Raw genomic sequence first — 20914 nt, forward strand, 5'->3', positions numbered from 1 at the left:
GCTAGGCTAATTAAAGCCCTAATTTACGACCCAGGGCTGTGTGGGCGCAGGGCGAGCCCTCAGCCCGCGGCCACGGCGGGAGCGCGGCCGCCTCAGCGCTGTGCCATGACGGGGACAGGCACGGGCAGGGCTGGGGGTTTAACCCTGGATGTAACGCTGGAGCCCCGGGGTTTAACGAGGCCGCTCCGGCCCCTCAGCGCTGTCGCTGCCCGCGGCTGAGGGCACCGCCGCCGCCACTGAGCATGCTCGGCTCCCGCACATCCGCCCGCGCTCGGCGGCCGCGGGACGCGGCGGGAGCGGTGCCCGGCGGGAGCGGCTTCCCCGGCCACGGCCCCGCGGGGGAGGCGGCGGGCACAGCGCGGCCCCGCCGCCATGAACGGCGGCGCGGCGGGGGCGGCGCCCGCCTTCCCCGGGCCCGTGCAGTGTAAGTGCCGCCGCGCCATGCGCGCTCCGGGGCCCGCGCGGCGGAAGCCCAGTGGAGCCGGGGCCTGGGCAGGCCCCGAAACCTGAGTAGCGCAGCAAACGGGCGGGAGCGGAGCCCGGGAACCTGGCTGGGGGGCGGGGGGGAACCCGGGAATCTGCGTGAGCGCTGCGGGCGCCGGGAGGCGAGGGTGGAGCGGTCCTTGGAGCCGCGGTGGTAGCCCTGGATCTGCGGGTCCCGGGCGGTGGTCCGCGGGTCCTGAGTGGTAGCCCTGGATCTGCGGGTCCCGGGCTGTGGTCCGCGGGTCCTGAGTGGTAGCCCAGGGTCCGCGGGTCCCGGGCTGTGGTCCGCGGGTCCTGAGTGGTAGCCCGCGGTCCGCCGGTCTTGGGTGGGGGTCCGTGCCTCCGGGGGACGGTCCATAGTCCATGGGTGCAGGGCAGTGGTGCATGGCTCCCAGGCAGAGGTCTATAGTCCATGGTTAATATTCCATGTGTCCTAAGCACTGGTTCATGGATCCAGGGCAGTGGTCCATGGTCCCTGATCCATGAGTCCTGGGAGTGGTCCGTAGTCTACAATCCATGGATTTTAGACAGTCGTCCGTAGTCCATGATTGATAATCTGTGGGCCCCATGCAGTGGTCCATGGTGTGTAGTCCATGGGTCCCAGGTGGTGGTCCGTGGTCTGTAGTTCATGGATTCCAGGCAGTGGTCCATGGTCTGTAGTCCATGGTCTATAGTCTATGGATCCCAGGTGATGGTCCATGGGTCCCAGCAGGGTCTCCAGAGCGATGCTGCATCCTCTGGGTGGGTATCCCCTGCAGGACCCCGAGCCCTTTGGGGAAGCATCCCCCCACCCCACCTGGGGGTCCCGCAGTGACTCCACAGCCCAGGTCATGTGGGCAGCAGGATGTCCCTGTGCCCCTGGGAGCAGTGTCACCCACTCCTATTCCCTTGGGCAGAGCTCCTGACCGCGCTCCTGTCCCCGCAGTCCCCGGCGGCACCACGGTGCTGGTGGAGCTCACCCCTGACATCCACATCTGCGGCATCTGCAAGCAGCAGTTCAACAACCTGGACGCCTTCGTGGGGCACAAGCAGAGCGGGTGCCAGCTCACCAGTGCCACGGCCGGGGCCACCAGCACCGTCCAGTTTGTGTCAGAGGAAACGGTGCCATCCACGCAGGCACAGACCACGACCAGGACCATCGCCTCGGAGACACAGACCATCACAGGTAGCACTGTCACACACCAGCAGCTTGGAGGCACTTGGCTCGTGCCAAGTCTGGCACTGAACAGGCTCCCCAGGGCAGTGGTCGCAGCACCAAGGCTGCCAGAGCTCAGGGGGCGTTTGGATGATGCTCTCAGGCACACGGTGTGACTCTTGGGGATGGGCCTGTGCAGGGCTGAGGGTTGGGCTCGATGATCCTTGTGGGTCCCTTCCAACACAGCATATTCTGTGATTCTGTGAAGTGGCAACATGACACAGCTCTCTGCTCATGTGTCCCTATCACACTCAGCTAAAGTAGCAGTTCTCACATTAGTTGTCATGTACCCGAGAAAGAAAAATAGTGGTGTGCTGCCTCCTTAGGTTTGGAGTGACAATAGTTGCTTAATTTGCTAATTGAGATACACACTCTTGTAGAAAATTGCTCAAATCTATTGTGTTGTATAACCAACTTGTGCAAAGTAATTAAAATTGTCAATACTTATGAAAAATAATGAAATTACTCTGCATTTTAAATTTTCTTAGGAGTGCTCTTGATGAAAAACAGTTACAGAATTGCTGTCGGGCACCAATCCAGGCCTTTTTTTTTGTGAGAACACTGCATTCTCTAACATTGCTCCCACAACTAATTGGCAAGAAAAATATTACTCAAAATTTCTGCCTATGCGAAGGCTCAAGTGAGGTCCCGATCCTAGAGACATTTAAATAAAATTAGGATTTTGTTCCGTAAATGAAGGCTAGCCCTTCTATATATAGTTTTATTTTATTTTGGTGTGGGACCTTACTAAAATCGAAATTATTTGACTTTAATTTGGATAGACAGATTAAGGCAGAGAATCTGGAAGAGCAGTGAAACAAACTAAATTCAGGGCTCACTTCCAGGAATTTCTGTATTACAATCCTTCAGCTCAGTGTGGGTTTTGAATGAGTCATTTTTCTGCTTCATATTTACTCATCTTTAAAATGAGAGCAGTTCTATCCATTTGCCCTTTTGGGGTATAGTGTTGTTTAATTGATTTAAAAGCTGCTACTTTGGCTGAGATAGTTTCACCTGTTTTTCTTGTGAGTAACAGCTAAAAACAGTAGAGTTGAAAGAGGCTGAACTTTTTAACAATTATAAAAAAAATTGTTTGCATTATGCCTTTTTGATCACATTTACCATATAAATAAAGATTTTTTTTTCCTTTGGGCTATGGCACAGCCAATGTTGAAAAACAAATATAGCTTTATTTGGTATTTGCAAGAGAAAAACCTTTTCCCTTTCCCCCTCCCTCAGGTAAGCAGGAACACAGGAACAGGAATGGTGCTGGAAAAAAAAACAGAATGGAGAATTAATTCATGAAACTAAACAATAATTACATTGTTTTCTGATTAGAGAAGTTAATGTTCTCAAATTAAGCTGTTTTTTGTGTTTAGTTTCTGCTCCAGAGTTTGTTTTTGAGCATGGCTATCAAACCTACCTGCCCAGTGAGAGCAGTGAGACTCCAGCTGCTGCTGTGTCAACACCCCCTAAAGCACGGTCCAGAAAGTCCACTTCCTCAATCACACAGAAGAAACTAAACTGCTGCTACCCAGGTAAGATGGGTTTTGTACCTCCTTGCTTTTCATTTGAACACTGGGAGGTGTCCTGTAGTGATACACACAGTAGATTTGTCTGTCTTGAGCAGTTCAGATATACAGAACCTGGAAGACAACCTACTTACTGAGGGTGTGATGAACTGCTATTGACACCAGGAGTAGTTTTGCTGTTGATTTCACATGTCCTTAGACTTTGGTCCTACACTCTGGTGTCCTCTGGTGATGCTGCAGTGGGTTTGAGTGGAGACTTTGGTCTCTACCCACACCTGTGCCAAGTTAAGAGTAGAATCTTGTTACCTTTTTGCTGGCTACTGTTGTTGTACAAGAGAAATGTTATCCATGAATTTGGCATTTCCTGGTTTGCCTTTGGTCGTTTAGCATTTTTATAAGGATGAATTGAACCATCTTTATAAAATAGTCTCTTGTTTGGAGACCTAATGAGTGAAAACCCCACAGGACACAGAAAATGAGTGCAGAAACATCCATGTAGTTGATTAGTTCTGTTCATGGTGGCAGAAGGTTCAGTCTCTTTTCTTAAACTTCCCTTCATTTGAAAGGCACATTTGAGATGCTGAGCATTCATTTCTCTGCTCTAGAACTGTTACCCTTTCCATTTAAACAGAGTTCCTGAATGGGGAGCTGTTACCTGAGTTCCCAGTTGCACTGACTTGAAGTCTTATGTGGAATTAATTAGTTCCCCCAGCATCTCCTGTGCAATGTAAAGAGCATCTTAGATCCTAGGCAGAAATTCCAGAGACCTTTGTTCCAAAGCTTTCAGAACAAGGTAGGAGTGGATTGTCTCCAAGGAGAAGCATTAGAAAACTGAAGTAAGCTGGTCACTCTTTTAAGGAGATGTGAGTAAACAAGATGGGGATTTCATTCTCTGGTCATACTGAATTTTTAAAAAATGTTGTTGAAAATAAACATAATGGCCATGATTTGGTAGTGTATTTTTATTAGTTTGTTAGATTTTCCTTGAATGTAATGGTCTCAATCTTACCATTTCCAGGTTGCCAGTTCAAGACTTCCTATGGCATGAAGGATATGGAACGTCATCTACGAACACACACAGGTTTGTATAGTTGCTGTATTTTAGTTTGGGTTGGTTTCCTCCTTTTAGCTTTTTGACCAAAAGGTATTTTCCTATGAAATAATGTCTCTATAGACAGAATGTACACATAAGTCTGTACCTTCTATTAATATAATGCCCTGTGTCTGAGGCAAGTTATGTCCCACCGTGGGCAGTCCCACGGACAGCTGTGAGACATGAACACTGGGCACTGATTGAAGGCACAGAGGTGCACACCATGTGATTGTCAGGGTGCATGTGTTTATGTGGAGGGAGTGCATAAACCCAGAAATTTATTCTTCATATGAAACAGTAATTCTATAATTTTACATCCCTTCCCCCTAAACCTCAGTTTCAGAGTTATAAAGGCAGAAGGTTCCTAGATCCTTAGATCAGCTAAATTTATTGCACCTGTGCCTGCAGCCCTTCTGCAGCATAGAGGAGTATGAACTTTTTAGCTAATAGGATGACTGGTGAAATGCAGTGTCCAGCTTCTGAAAACCAGTCCCTTTTCTATCGAGTGTTTAGTGACTGTTTGTTTGTTGTATCACAACGTCCTTATGATGCAAAAATTCACGATGCGTCGCCGCCCTTCCCGCTCGTTCCAGGAGACAAGCCCCACAAGTGTGAGGTTTGCAGCAAGTGTTTCAGCAGGAAGGACAAGCTGAAGATGCACATGAGGTGCCACACGGGGGTGAAGCCCTACAAGTGCAAGTACTGCGAGTACGCGGCCGCCGACAGCAGCAGCCTCAACAAGCACCGGCGCATCCACTCCAACGAGCGCCCCTTCAAGTGCCAGATCTGCCCCTACGCCAGTCGCAACTCCAGCCAGCTCACTGTGCACCTCAGGTCCCACACAGGTACCCTATCAGGCTTCTAAGGGATAAATGCACGCAGGTACCCCCAAAATACCAGGCAGTGAAAGGATTTAGGGGAATTTGTTTCCAAAGTCGAGAACACGTTTAGCGTCTTGACACAAATCTGCACCGGGCTGAGGAAAAGACACACCCCCAGTTCTTCTCAGGGCTTTTATCCTCCCTGTTCCCCCTGCTGTGGGGGCCTTCAAATGTGCCTATAAGAACTTATCTTCTCTCATACCCAGGAGTCAGCTCCTCTGGAATGCAGGAGGAGAAAACATCTGAACCTGTCTCTGGGAAAGATGCCTTTTTCCAGGCAGGAAACCTTCCTTAAGCAAAAAACCCTAATCTCCTCCTAGTAGAATCTTCTAGAAGGGTATTCTACAGTTACAGGCTAAAATTCAGCTCTCTAAAGCTTTGAAGGTCCTAGGGAAGATTTATAAAGTTATACAGGTGTCAGGATGCCCAAAAGGGCTGATTCAGATTCTCAAAATCACTGGTGGATCCACCTTCTGTGAGCTTCTTAGATATAGAGTGTAGTAAGGCAATCCAGCTCTACTAAAAATACCTGGAAGCAATCAGAAGACAGATCTGACTCTTGGTAGAGTTTCTGATGAATTGATTTTGAAACTACCTATTAGATGTCCTCAGAGCAGTAGAACTGAAGGATCTAATTTATTGATTGATTAAGAGCATGGAGGTTTCTGTGTCTCTCAGATCTGGTCCACTCTATTAGAAACACTGAAATTACTTTATAATTGAACTAGTTATATCAGTACAAAACTTAGCTGCATAATTTAATCTTTCTTGCATCAGTAAAATAGCAAGTAATTAGCAATTTAAGTGGCAGGTTTTGTGACCTTTCTGTGTGGTACCTTCTCTGTGCAGACTGATGAGCATTAACAGTGTAGAATGAGCAGCCAGAACTGTATCTTGCTCATGGAATTTTTGCTCTATGGGTAGAAAGCTTCAGCCCCCAGGCTTATAAACCTTGCATCGTTTTCTATTTGCTTTGTTTGCAAATGTTTATCTTTTTTATAGCTATTCCAAGAAGAGGTTTGCTGTAAAGATACCGTTGTACTGTTGTCTTTGTACAGTTGTCTCTGTATTTTGTTTTTCTTCTAATCCAGGGTAGTGGATTACTTTCTGTGTTGTCTTTTATACATTTGATTAGTTCTGTGAATTTTAGCTGCGAGGTGGTTATGGTTCAGTGATTACTAGATTAGCTTTGAACCTGTCCTGCATCTGATTCTGAATTCGAGTCCTAAACAACAGTAGTTTGGATGTGTGCAAGATGGGATTTATTTTGAGTAGATAAAGGAAATAAATCCCTTGTGCATTGTGAAGGAGGGGAGGGTTAAACCACTCTTTCTCTAACAAAAAAGAATCTTTTATTTACTTCACAAATCTTCACAAATTTGCTGAAAGGAGGCACGAGAATTTTGAAGTAATCATTTCATCCGTCTCAGGTTACAAAGCTGTTACGCACAAAACCAATTTTAGGAGAAAAGGACTGATATGTAGCATATATTGCTTTTTGGAATTAAATTAATTATTCTTAGAAGGTAACTGTAATCTACATTGCTCAGAGTGAGATCATCTGATCTGCACAGTAATACTCACTGAACTAGTCATCTAAATATCAGTTTCCTGTTCATTGAATTAATAATTCCAGGGTCAGACAAACTTTTTAAGTTAAATTCAGGTAGTGTCAATTATGTATAGGCAGAAATGTAAAGAAATACACATAGCAGACCATTCTTTAAAGAAACAGAACCAGCATACTTTGCTATATTCAATAAAATTACCAGGTTTTTTCATATATTGTGCTACCCTGTATAAGAAAATTAAGTCATTGAAATACGAACTGTGCCTTCATCAGCAAAGCAGATAAAAATTCAGTAGCTGAGTATGCAGCTGAGACTGTAAAATAAACTAGATGAACAAACAGTGCATCTTCATTAATAAAATCTGTTTAATACAGATAGTACACTATGTATCTCAATTATTAAACAGATACATGGATTAGCACAGTAGGCCACAACTTGATTTGAAAAATATGCAGCTAAACCTATGACATATGTAGCTGGGTAAGCAAATTATGCAAAATTATACAGCTATCACAAACTCTATAAAATATTAACTTATAAAATAAATCAGCCATTTGCAGTTTGATTATTAAAGAGGATAAATGTTTGTTGAACTAAACATACTTTCTTTTTCCTTCTCTCACCAAGGGTGTCTTAGCACCTAATAACACAGTTCTTCCACTTTTTCAAAATAATACCTGCCTAAAGACTTCTTGTTCAGGTATTTTAGAGAACTGCATGTTTAGATTAAGGGAAAAAGGGAAAAGTCATTTAGTTAGGTTGCTGGGCTTGCTTTGGATTTATTTTTCTTAATGACTTCAGAATGAACTCACTGGTCTTCACCCTGGATTTGATTATGGATTAAGCAGAGCTCCACCTTAACGTGGTCATGCATGTTGTGACATAAGCCTGCAAATAAAGAAAATGCAAAATAGTGGGTTAGATCCAGGCAATTGGAATGGTTATTAGGGAGAATCACAAAAACAGGCTTACAGAGACCTTGCAGATGTGTATTCATCTTTCATGCTTTATCAGTTAAGAGTTTGAATGCAAACTGATCTTATACTTCCTTGAATGACCTGTGGAACATTACTGGCTGTGCTACGTGGTGCAAAAATCTCTGTCTTGGTTGCTGCAATGCCAGAAGAACAAAAGCTCAGGGTTACTTCTCTGTGTAAACACATTTCCCCAGAGTCATACACTTTTTCACAGTCTCACACTTGTCTTTTCCAGGTGAATTTATGTAGCTGTGATCCCTCGTTTTTTTTTTTTTTTTTTTCCCTTATAACTGTGGTACTGCTGTGGTTGTGCAGTGAGCTGGGTATGAACCAGGCCAAAAAAAGTCATCCGTTTTTCTGGTCAACAAATGAGAGACTTCAGTCACTTCTCTGGAGCACACTGAGCAGTTTTATACACAGAATGAACTAAAGATGGAGGATCTCTAATGGCCAGTTGTGAAAAAGCAACAGATTTGGGTAGGTGTGCTCATGGAGAGTTTGCACACAAATAGGTCAGACCAGGTGGTAATCCCGTGTGTTGAAGCTCTTGTCATCTGGAAAATTAACTGGGAGTTTAGAACAAGTCACCTGTACATAATTCATTAGATCTCAGTGCCTCGTTGTAATTTGAACTGTGGGTTGTGTTGCAGGAGATGCTCCTTTCCAGTGTCAGATGTGCCCTGCTAAGTTTAAGATCAACTCTGACCTGAAGAGGCACATGCGTGTGCACTCTGGAGAGAAACCCTACAAGTGTGAGTTCTGCGAGGTCCGCTGCGCCATGAAGGGCAACCTGAAATCCCACATCCGGATCAAGCACAGCATGGAGAACACTCTCAAGTGCCCGGAGTGTGACTTTCAGTGCGGAAACAAAACCAGCCTTCGGCACCACATCCGAACTCACCAGCCCGAGCAGCCGGTGAAGTGCTCGGAGTGCAGCTACTCATGCTCCAACAAGGCGGCACTGAAGGTGCACGAGAGGATCCACTGCAAAGACCGGCCCTTCAAGTGTGAGTTCTGCAGCTTTGACACGAAGCAGCGCAGCAACCTGACCACCCACGTCAGGAAAGCCCATGGAGACAAAGTCAAGACCAAGAAACAGTCCATGGAGAAGAAGGAAGGAGACAGGCCAAAGCAAGGTGGCTCCAGGCAAGTCGCCAAATTGGATGCCAAGAAACCATTTAAGTGTGACCTGTGTGATGCTTCCTTTGTCCGAGAAGATTCTCTCAGGAGTCATAAGAAGCAGCACAGTCTGTATAATGGATCTAAAAATAATGAACTGGCTGTCCTGCAGCTCCAGATGGACCCCAGCCGGCAGAACAGTGCCCCCATCACCGTCAGCCACCTCCAGGTCCCACTGCAGCCTGCTCAGGTTTCTCCCTACAACGAGGGCAGGGTCAAGATCATCGTGGGGCACCAGGTCCCTCAAAGCAATGGTGTTGTCCAGGCTGCCTCTGTGAACGTGCTGCCTCCCGCCCTGGTCAGCCAGGGCCAGGAGGAGCTGCCAGCCAACGGCCGCCTGCAGCTGCTGGGCCAGGTGAGCCTGGTGGCCCCAGCCCCCCCTGCCATGGCCTCAGGGGACACGGGGCCCGTGGCACAGCCGGCAGTGCTGCTCACCACCCACGACCAGGGTGATGGCAGTGCCCTGCACCAGGCTCTGATTCCTGCTGCCCCCGTCAGCAGCCACGAGGCTGCCGCCAGCCAGGCCTTCATCACCAGCTCCGGCATCAGCTGCTCCTGACTTGGAGGGCCTGAATGCCTTGATACAGGAAGGGGCAACAGAAGTGACTGTGGTCAGTGATGGGGGGCAGAGTATAACGGTGTCCACTGCAGCTCCCCCTCCTCCCATCTTTTCTTCCTCATCCCACACTGAAGCCCCAAAGCAGACCTACTCCATCATCCAGAGTGGAGCGCACACAGCTCTGCTGTGCCCAGCAGACTCCATACCAGATTAGTCACCAACACTGTTCCTGCTCACGTCTCTCTCTCAGAGGCAGTGCTGAGCTCAGCAGAAATCCATAGGACATAAGTGACTGCAGGATTTATCCTCCAAAGCCAGATACCTTCCACCTCCACATTTTACTTGTCTGTACATGGAAACATTCTTGTTCCTGAAGAGGAGGATGTATTTATGTATATTTATGTGCCTCTGTTGAAATGGGAGGCTGTGTTCTTTGTAAAATCTGAGCATCAAAGCAAATGTTGCCAGTGTCCCCAAGCAGTGGGATTCCCAGAGTATGGCTCCTGTAGCATGCTGCCTAAAATAAGAAAGTCTCACCTTATGCTGAATTACTATCCCAGGCAGTCATTTCTTTTATACACACACAAAAAGACAAAAGTCTGAGCCATTCCGAAGTTTATTTTAGTGAAGTGTCTTTCAGTTCCATGCTGTGTGTGCATTCACTGCTCCTGGCTAATCTCTGAGAAATCCCTGGGTCTAATCTAGCCCTGACAAAGTTTAATGGGGCTGTTCCTTAATATCTGTAGAAATTGCTAGAACCTGGCTCTTGGAAATATTTAGGCAGAAGACCAGGTGATTGATTGTTTTCAGAAAACAAAAGAATTTTGTCCCTCCATCAGTAGTAATTAACTTAGTTAGCAAGAATCCAATTGGAAATTATCTCCCTGGCACAGTGATCTCTGTCAGAGGCACCTGTGATTTAAAGAGAAAAACGACTGCAAATATATTTTTTACATTTTGGTTTTATTTTGATGCTGCCTGTTTGGAGTTGCATGGGTGGTAAAAGTGCATTACAGTTTGGGTCTTGCTCATGAGGGGCTTGCATGTCAGAGACCCTGCTGATGGAGCTTTCCAAGGGCTCCAGCTGGACAAGAAACTTCTGCCTGGGACATGGGACAGGAGGTGGTGGCTGTGGGCTGAGGGGTTAGAGCTGGTGGCTGTACATGACTGGTACAAAGGGATGGTAATCTGATTCTAAGATAAAAGTTTGGCTGTGATATCTGAGTTTTGAGATGTGAGAAGAACTAATACAACAGCTGTAGTTGGACAAACTGCTGGTACTGGTGGGGAAGGTGGGCAGGCTTTTGGGTGTAGAAAGTTACACCAAGCCCACAAACTTCTAAGTGCAAACATACCACAATTTGGCAACTAAAAAAGGCAATTAATTTTCCCATACCCGTTGGTGTAACTGAACTCTGCAGGGAGGGTTTCGTGAGCTCCAAGTATTCTTTGTCATCCATAGGTGGTGCCAGAGGCCCAAAGAAACTTTGGAGTGTGCTCCGGTCTCCTGGATGATGTTTCCTGTTTAAGAGTTCCCTGCTCTTAATTCTGCCGGGTAAAAGCATTTCCAAATTCACTTCTAGAACGTGTTACAAAAAGGTTGGCTGTAAAAATCTCGGTCTCACTTCAGGTAAAAAGCAGCAAATAAAAATAAAAGACTGATGTTTTCTACATGAAGCAGATCTGTGGCCAAAACTTCTCACAATTTATGTTAAACTGATCATTTTTTACTCCCTGTTAATTAGTCTTACTCTGAACATAGTTCACAGCTGCAGAATTGTCGGGCACTACAAGAATGGCACAAAGTGAGGGATTCTGAGGAAGCTGATGGTTTGAACATCAATTTCTGTGTGTTTGCCCTTGGTCACCAGCCCTGCACCCAGGGGATGCACCACCAGGAATCTCACCTTCAATCTAATGTCACACTTAATGTTACACAGCTCTGTTACCTGCACTGCAGTTTCACAAAAAGCCTTGTTTACCTTCTAAAATAGGAAACCAGTAGATCTGTCATATTTAAAGACTTGCCTTGGTCCTGGTCCTGCCTGTGCCTCAGAGATAGACAGGAAAGATAACAAAATGGTGTGAATGAATAGACAAAGCTCAGTGCTGCTTCTTTAACGTTGTTTAGCTGATTGCATCATGTTTCGGTGAACAATCTAGAGACTTCTTTCCTCCACCCTAAAAAAAAAAAAAAAAAAGGCAGCTGATAACCCAGGCTGACATGGGGGCAATTTATTTTCAATTTTCTCTTCCAATATTCCAGCTTTATTTCTGTGTATGACAGTAATGGTCTTTGTGTTTTGGAGCTGGCAGAAGCAGATTGTTTTAATCTCTGATATTCATTTAATACATTCTTCATGTTATCAACAGAACCATCCCTGGAGACAGCCTGGTAATTCATAACAAGTGTCTCTTGTAGAGCTCACTTGCTTTTGAGCACATGGTAAATAAATCGTATCCCTCCCTCCCTCCCCAGGGTTCTGCCAGAGCCTCAGAGCTCTGGAGCAAGTTGTCTTTTTCCAGGGCAAAATACTGGGATGGATTTTTGTTCCTGCTGCCTGGGGATCCCCAAGCTCCCCTGGTAAGTGTTGAGCCCCAGGAGCATGACCTAGTCCTGCCCGCTGGTTACAAAATGGGTGATGCTCTGGCTCTGAGAGGGAAATGTACAACTAAATATTCCACAGTTTGCTTCCTGCAGGACATCCCTGGCAGGTTCTGTTCTCTGCACAGGCTTGTGCTTTTTACACAGTTTGCTTGTGGGGTCCCAAGTGTGAGTTTACAGCGTTTACCTCCTCCCTCCTGTGTGAGGGCGAATCTCTGGCTGCTTAAAGAGCTGAGGTGACACAGAGGCAGAGCAGTGGGCAGGCAGTGGAGCATGGCCTGTGTGCATTTCCATAACCCAACCCCTGCTCTTGGGCCTTCCCAGCCTTTGGGGATTTTGTTGCTGTTACTCCATGACGCTGCTTTTGAAAGCCAGACCGAGTATCCCATGAGCTCATCCTCCGCAAGACCTGCTCGAATGTGCTGTCCCCTCGTGTTTCTGGGAGGTAGAAACACTCAGCAGGGAAAAAAAAATTATCTTGAACACCTTTAATTGTGTTTTGGGGAGGCTGGTAAGTGACTGAGCCCCAGCTCAGTGTTCCCAGCAAGGCTCGGTGTTGAGTTTGAGCAGTAAACCAGCAGCACTCTGGACTGAGCCCTGCCAGTGGTGCTTAACCTTTTATGTGGTTTTGATAAAAACTTTAGCTGTCATTTGCATCAAAATGGCAGATTCCTGCTCAAAACCAGCCTCAATTTATCCTGTGCACAGGGGGGTTACTGGATATGCAGATGCCCCTCCTGGATGGGTGAATGACATCAAGTCCTCACCTGAGATGAGACCTAAAACCAGCAGAACTTGGCCCAGAGTTGGCTCCTTTGGGATCTGGGGCAAACCCAAACTTATATTGAATATACAAGGGGTTTGCAGTTAAAAAGTTGGGATCAAAATATTTCCCAATCATTTTGGCAAAGCTGTTTATTGCTATTATCATCTAACTGTACTGGAAAGTACCTTCTGTTATGGGGTTTAAAATGTTAGAGCCATGCCAAGACATTTTTTCTCTACATTACAAACAACTGTGGAAAGGCTTCTCTTTTTTTTAGATACCTTTATATTAATCTGTATTTCTGATTATTTATTTATTTTGTTTGCAGTCAAAATTGAGTCAGCTGTCCTTTTCGCAATGTGGTGCTCTGGTGTCTGTAAAAATATTTGCTGTGTCCTCAATGGAAAGGCTTCTATCCTGTAATTTCAGGAATATTGACTGGATACCCTAATGGCTTTTTTACATTTCTAGTTGGAAAATCTTTACCCTTGTTATTTAAATTTTAAGAAGAGAAACCAATATTGTTAAGAGAAACTGATGTCTCCTGTCACTTACCCGATGACCTTTCATAAGGTGATAAAGGTTTCTATAGTGACCTGAGGAAATAATGGCTCAGGTATCATTGTGAATTAAAAGTCTCTCTCAGGAAAAGCTTTCTTTTCTCTCTCAGGTATCCAATTCTGCCTTTGTCTTTATTCCAGTTGCTAGACACGGAGAAGGACTCAGAAAACGTACAGTATTTGGTTACATGGCTGTCTTTCATCTTTTAGAGACTTCACAATGTTGTGGGGAAGTAAAAAAGTCCATGGCAAAGCAGAGTTGGATTTTTAAATGCTGTGTACCAGGAGGGTAACATACTCCTGTTCAGGCTCTGCTGCTGTAATGCCACCGAATTCTGTGACCTGAGATATCATAATTTATTCCAGGAGTAATAAATGATTATTTATTATTTCAGGAGCTGTGTTTCCCTCTATAAAAACCAGGAATTTCAGATTCAGTTTTGGCAGAGGTGTTTTCTCTAGCTTCCTAGTTTCAGGCCTCATGTAAACCTTAAAGTGAAATCTCTTTTGATTAGTGAGTGGGTGAATTCTGTAAGTAATAGTTGAACATTATTTGAGAAATAATTACCTGAGGACCCGTAGAGTTTTTGATATGTTTTTGATTGGTTAGTGTGTTTAGGTTTGGTTACATTTTAAGGATACAATGATCCATTTATGCCTTCTTGTCCTCCTGGATGAAACAACCTGTTTCATCAGTGTCTTTCAGTTTATCAAACCCGATGTGACAGACACCTAAAAAAAGCTTGGAGAGACAAACACTTTCAGCTCGAGTTTCCATTGATGTCTTTCAAAAAATGAAGGAAAGCTGTTAAAATCTGTGTTATCTGTATAGGCAGAATGTGGAATAATAGGCTGGCCCTGCAGAGCAGACTGAGGCTGTGTCCCCCTGGTGCTCTGAGCTGTAGGACAATTGTCTGTCATTTTGCTTTTGATCACAAACTGGAAGTTTAAGAAGCCTGGGAAGTCCTGGGCCAGGTGAGGCAGAGCAAGGCCATCGATGCCCAGTGGGTCTCCCAGCCCTGAGCCATCCCCTCATTCCACCTGGTGGTTTTATTTATACCTTTTAAATGTCAGACTGTGAAAGAAAATATCCACCCCACAGCTTTTAGCAGAGATCACAACTTCATACTTCCAAAGTGTGTCTGCACTTACTGCTGCTGGCCAGATTTAATTATTATATTAGTAATATGTATTTTCCCTGGGGTTCTGTTGTTGAATTGTTGTGTTGCTCCCCACCTGGAGAAGGTGCACCTCAGAAGTATATTGTGAGGATGAGAATAACTCGGATACCTCAGTGATGAGTGAGATGCAAATACCCAGATAGATTCTGGAGATAGTCACAGCTTCCTGATGGCCCAGAGGAAAATCTGAAAGAACAGGAATGCATAAAGGTAAACTGCATAATGCATAGCAGTCATAATTAATAGATTAAAGTTCTTTGTGAAACATGCTTTTTTATTCTAATAAAGGGAAGGGACTACAAATGGTGACACAGTTTGAGAAAAGCAGCAATGTAAGATGCCATGTTGAAGTTGTAAAGCTAAAGAGGTGATAAAAGTGTACCTTGGTTTTAAATTTTTACAAGACTGATGTAAGACTTATTGTCTTCAATAGCAGTACTTTTCCTCATCTCTGGGCATATTGGATCATTGTGGTTTTTGAAGGACATACAACTGCTGGGGGATTATTTAAAAAGTTGCCAATCCTTGCTGCTTAGTCCCTCCTAAAAAAAAATCAGAATTTATCCTGTGAATTAACTTGCCTAAGCAATGTTAAATTTTGCTTTTGTTGTAAGATCATGTAGATCAGCCATTGATAGAACTTTAATTGGCTGGGAATGTTCATGATTTTTTTCCTTAAAAAAAAAAAAAAGCCTGCCAGCAAAATTGCTTTTTGGTGATGACTCTGCTTGAAAAGTGCTCTGCAGGGGCCCATTCCCAATTGATTATCTTTCACAGCTAATAGCTTCAAAGGCTATTTGGTGGACAGTCCAGTTTTACATTTAAATGTAAATCTCGATAGCCTTGACAGACTGATGATCAGAAAAAAGGGGAGGTAAAAACAGTAAAATAAATGTACAGCTGGTATAACTTTCACCAGCTCCTCCAGGGGCAATTGTAGTAAAATTAAAATGGTTACAGTTTGACAAAACTCTTTAGAGTGGATGGTGAGTGAAAGCTTCCCTCAAAAGATCCAGCATTAATAAGTTGCTAAATACCGTGTCAGCCTTTAAAGTTCAGTACAGTGTCAATGGCTCCCATTTGTGCTTCATTTGGAATTTCATTTGGATTCAGGAGTAAAGTTCAAAGCACTGAGGCCACTTGGGTAAAGCCAGTGTTAGGACAAAGCTACGGCAGAGAAGTTCCATGGAAAACCAAGTTCACATTGGCAGCTGAGCCCTCATGGCAGGTCAGGTGCCAGCAGGGTGAGGACACCCTGGATCAAGGGAGAGGTGCCACCACCACCGGGTCCTGCCTTCCAGGAGCTGCTCTGGCCCCAGATGGGTGAAGGTGGGGTCTGAATTTTGACAGCCCTGTAAGAACCATCAAAGTGGCAGAGGAGCAAAGCTAAGAATGGTGGTAGAAGGAGGTTCCCTCACAACTGCCCCATCGCTGTTATGGCCTGGATGGATTTTTATGTGGTGAGGGGCTACAGGCTTCAACCTCCAGCTTGGCATGGGAGCAAATGGAGCAGTAACAGGACATTGAGGGCTGCATAGTTGAGGGCTCCTTCAGTAATGATATTCTTGTCATTTTGCTGTGAAATGACTGAGCTACAGCAGCCTGGAGGACCCTGCAGAGGTGGCCCTTGTGCTTGGCCATTATTACTTTGCCTCTTGTGCCCTTTCTCTGAGCAGTGGCCTTTCCTTACAGATTCCTGTCATATCACAGGTAACTTCTTTGTTGGCTTCTTTGCCTGAACTGCTTGGGCTTCTCTCCAAGAGTCATGACCATGATATATTCACATCCCAACTGCACCACGTTGAGAGAAGAGCACTCAACTGAGGATGGAGCCAGCAGTCAATGCCATCCTATCAAAAGGAACCCTGGGGAAAGGCACTTCCCAACAGAAAACTACTAAAATAGAAGGCTGTCCAAAAGTAACTCAAGCTTCTTACTTCATTACCATCTTGTTTAATTTCTGGTGTGTTCCAGGACTCCTTAGGCAATAGTTAAAGAGGGTTTGAGCTGTGTGGTTGTGTGAGTCAGGGACAAGTCCTGGACCACAGGACTGTTCAAGGGCTGCAGATGCAGCCTCTGCTCTGGCCCTGCTGGCCAACCCCACCATCTGCTCCCCTCCTGATGCCAAGGGCTCTGAGACTGTGGGCAGGGAGCTACCCCCCTGTCTCATGCTAAAATATGCTCTAGAGGAGCTGTGATCTCGAGCTGCAACCTCAGACCGAGCCTGTTGTCAGTGCAAGTGCTGCTAGTCCCTGTGCTGTGCATCCACAGGCCATGGGAGAAAAGGTGGGCAAGGAATTCCTCAGCTCCAAAACATCTCAATGGCCACGAGAAGGTGCCTTTTTCTTGGTTTTGGTCTTTGTTGCCATGGAAACTGAGCCACAGACACTCACTGCTCATTTCATAGTCCCTCAGGGCCAAACCAGTTCACCATTGTCCAGTGTTTTCCAGACTTTTCCAAAGGAAGGAAAAATAAGGGACAGAAAGGGAGAATGTTCAGCATAGAACCCATTGAGAAACAGGAGATCAAGAAAGGAATGTCTATCACTAAGGAAAATAGGAAGGCAGAGAATTAGGGATACTTGATGATGAAGGGATAATAGAAAGGGTGTTTATCCTGAGCAAGGGCCACTGTAAGGGACTGGCCCCTTGTCCTCTACTCACCTTTTCCTATCAGTTTCTGAAATCACCTGCACAAGGTGTATGGACTCGAGGTGGTTTGTACTTCTGCAGCCTTAATAGCAGCTGGCACAGCTCATGCAGGTGTAGCAATGAAACAGCCTGGTAGGAACTGAACCTTGCTGGTGTCTCCAGTTTGATCCCAGAGCTGGTTCAGCAGCTCATTGCCAGGAGGAGGAGTCAGAAGCACTTGGGAGCTGAGCTAAAGCCCAAGTGTTTCAAAGAGAGAAGGTGAGTGCAGACCTTGCACTTCTCTCTCAATACCAAATCCTTTGCTGGAAGAAAATGCTTTGGTTTAAATTTAGTTTAAATTCTTCTCCAATGGCACAATATTCCTGTGTAAGGAAGTAAAGGTAGTCTAAGCCTATCTTTTCCTTTTCTTTTTTTCCTTCCTTTTTTTTTTCAAACTTCTACAGCTCTATAAATCTTTGCAATAAATCCCAAGCTCCCTTAGGAGTGCTGACCAGCACATTGATCATGGTACAATGGTATCAAACCCAGTGAAAAGCCCACCTGCCTTTGATTCATCCTTCAGGGCAGGACCATGAATTAGCAATGATATCCCCCCCCCCCAGTGAAATCATATCTTCCTTCCAATGTAAAATTAATAAAAGTCCACAAAAGATGTTTAACAAAAACTGACACGTCCTCCTCCTTCCCCTGCTGGATTTATTCCCCCATTTTTTATTTATTCAGGATGTACAAAGCCAAGGAGCCAGCAGATTCAGAAACAAGGCTCAGGCTGGGGCATTTTTTGAGCCTCCAGTCCCCTGATGGGATGGGAGCAGATGGGCAGGACTGGCAGCAGTGAAGGAGGAGGGTTCCTGGCACAGGGGGTGGATGCAGCTTTTTGAGGGAAACCCCTCCATGTGGACACAGTGACTGAGGGATGAAATCCCAGCTGGTACAGAGCAGTTGCAGCAAAGTATTTAAATTTGAATTAATCCTCTTTTCCTCCCCATGTAGATAAGTCTTTAATCATGAATCCAGCTATCAATCCAGTGTTTCTGAAAAGGTAGGATCCATAAAATCCATGCACAGAAATACAAGTTTCTATCTCCACTGAGCTCTGAAGGTATTATCCATGTGGCCACTGAACTTTGTAGTGATCTTCCCACTGGCTTCACCAGACTTTAGGTCAGATCTCTACTTAAAACTTGTCATATGACTGGTGCAGAAACCAGAAAACAGAAAAGAACAGGAAAAAAAAAACAACTTTACATGTTCTTATCCCTTTTTGATGTGACAGTTTCCTGCTCTGGGTTCAGTTTTCCCAGACTTGTTTCAGAAGCCTTTGGCCCATTCATGCCTAATTGGCCTATTTGCATGTGCAAATTTCTATTATTTGCCCTTTCATTGTATGCATTCAGTTTTTGCATTTGCTAAATAGAAATATTTATCCAAATACAAAGTATTTGGAGAAAAACTAAGCCACCCACACAATTCTTCTGTCTACTGTGATAACTAACAGAAAGTTTTAAAAACACAAATAAACAAACGTGCTCCCCATTAAAGCAGTACAGAAAATCCAGTTCATCAAAGATTTTGTTTTACAGCTCTCCATGTCAGAAAGGTGTTAATTTCTTTAAATCACAAAGACTATCATTATTTTTGCTCATATTTAGACACAGAGACTGTACCATAAAATTAAGAATATTCCTCCCTTTCTTTCTGCATTATTGATGGAAAACAACTACAAAAGAGAATTTCTTTGAAAAGGACCCCCCGAAAAGCTTAATTTTAAAGAGGTTTCATTTAAATATATTATATAATTTAAATATTTTATATAATTTAATGTATTCACGCCAGGTAAAAATCTGGGTGTTCACTAATTTTATGTGCCCCTGTCCTGCTTCTTTGAGCTGGTTTGTCTGAAGGAGGAGGTGTCACTATGGTAATCAAGAGCAGTTTGGGGGCTGTTTAACATTGCTGATGAGTTATGCCATCAATACCAAGCTGATTTCCAAGATAAACCCCAGGCTGATGCACGACAAAGCACAAGTTATGGCCAACTGTCTGTATGTGATCATCTTACTGTGATTATACAGCTCAGAGTTGCTTTTATCACTCACCTGGTGATGCAGTTATTGTGGGTTTTGGAAAGAAAAGGATTAAATTAAGACAGTGTGGTGTTATCAGCTAAATTCTTTAGTCCAGCTCCTACTTGCTAAACAAATTGCTCAGTTCACATTGAATGAATCTGAGAAAAATTGCAGTGTAAGGGATTGGTTAGAAAAGCAAATAAATTTGGTTACAGTTACAGAAACAAGGTGAGGCCCCTCCGTGACCACATCATCTTCTATGTACAAACAGCTGATAATCTTATCAATGCAAAGATGCCTCCGTGCTGCATTTAAAAGCAAGTTGCCTTTATTCCAGCTCCCACTCAATTGAAATCTGCTATAAATACCTACTTTATAACACTGACCCAATATATAAATTGCTTAGTTCAAAAGAAAAGCTTTTTTTGGAGGACGGGGGCAATGGAGTCGACGCAGTGTGTTGTAAAAGCTAAGTGGTTTTATTGGCACTTTAAAATACCCTTTTATGCTGAACTCTATCAGCTCTGATTATATATAACAACAGTAGTTATGTATTAAAAATGTGTGTCAATAGTTGTGGTAACACTGTGATTTGTCATTTGTGTGCCAGAGGTCCTAACAGGCTTGATTGACAAAATTTAGCCGTGGCTTAAAGGGATCAGACACTGGGGTACATTGCTTGTTTGGTGAATTGATAAGAGCAACCATCTCAGTTATTTAAATAAGAAACCTCACATATATCAAGCATATAAATGCTAATGCAGTTTGCACTTGCACACCTCTCACAGACACACTTTCATGAAGCTGGGACTGCCACAGCCACCAGCCTGTCCATTGCAGGAGCTTCCTGTGGGAGTTTATCCAACAAATAATGAATAAAACCTCTAGTAAAGAGTAAGGAACAAGTTTACTCATATTTACACAGGAAGGCTGATACTCTCCTGTGCTCAGTGATTTAGGAGGTGCCTGCCCTCATTTCAGTGGTGATAGAGCCTATGACCTCTTGCTCCCAAAACAACACCTCTACCACAGGAGGTAAAGATATGTCTCACCAAAAGGTATTAAACCTTGTACCTCTTTTTCTTGTGTGAGACTGTAGCCACTCAGATGTCTTGCTAAACGTCTCAAATAAGAAGCATATAAAGCAAGCTACAGCAAAATCACTTGCAAAGATCAGTCAAGCTTTTAAAAAGTTGCTTTTAAGCCAGTACTGTATTTAAAAGAGTGAAAGAGGTTTCTTTGCACTGGACACAAGCAAAGCTGTCCTCAGACAGCAGGTGTGGAGCCTGTTCTGTTCAGTGAGGGCAACCTCTGCTTTCAGCCAGCTTGTTCTGCCTGTGTGTGAACTCAGGGGCTGTGAAATGAAACATCCCCCAGGACAGCTCGCTCTTTGAATCCTCTCAGCTGTGTCCTACATAAATTATGGTACTCTGAGACTGGAGGAAGTAATTTAATGCTGGAATTCTCTGAAGGGTTTGCCTGCTTGTTTTGCTGAGGTGTAGATGTGTTCTGCACTAGAGATAAACAGGGACTTTTGAAACACCCCCCCCCCTTCTCTGCAGTGTGGTTCCCACAGGAATTAGATCAGTGACTGCTGAGTACTCAGTACTT

The 20914-nt window shown here is 44.6% G+C and overlaps 1 protein-coding gene across 1 annotated transcript; it reads left to right on the top strand.

The window, feature by feature from the left end:
* The first annotated feature begins 330 nt into the window (after positions 1-330).
* On the top strand, positions 331-11850 carry ZFP64 (ZFP64 zinc finger protein). Its single transcript, XM_050313918.1, is given in 7 exon segments — positions 331-424; positions 1409-1648; positions 3058-3216; positions 4229-4291; positions 4897-5148; positions 8383-9467; positions 9469-11850. Coding segments are annotated over 7 exon segments (2067 nt in total). The 5' UTR covers positions 331-372; the 3' UTR covers positions 9685-11850.
* Positions 11851-20914: the final 9064 nt, after the last annotated feature.

The sequence above is a fragment of the Myiozetetes cayanensis genome, unplaced genomic scaffold (assembly GCF_022539395.1).
Source record: "Myiozetetes cayanensis isolate MyiCay16 unplaced genomic scaffold, myiCay2020 scf19, whole genome shotgun sequence".
NCBI lineage: Eukaryota > Metazoa > Chordata > Aves > Passeriformes > Tyrannidae > Myiozetetes > Myiozetetes cayanensis.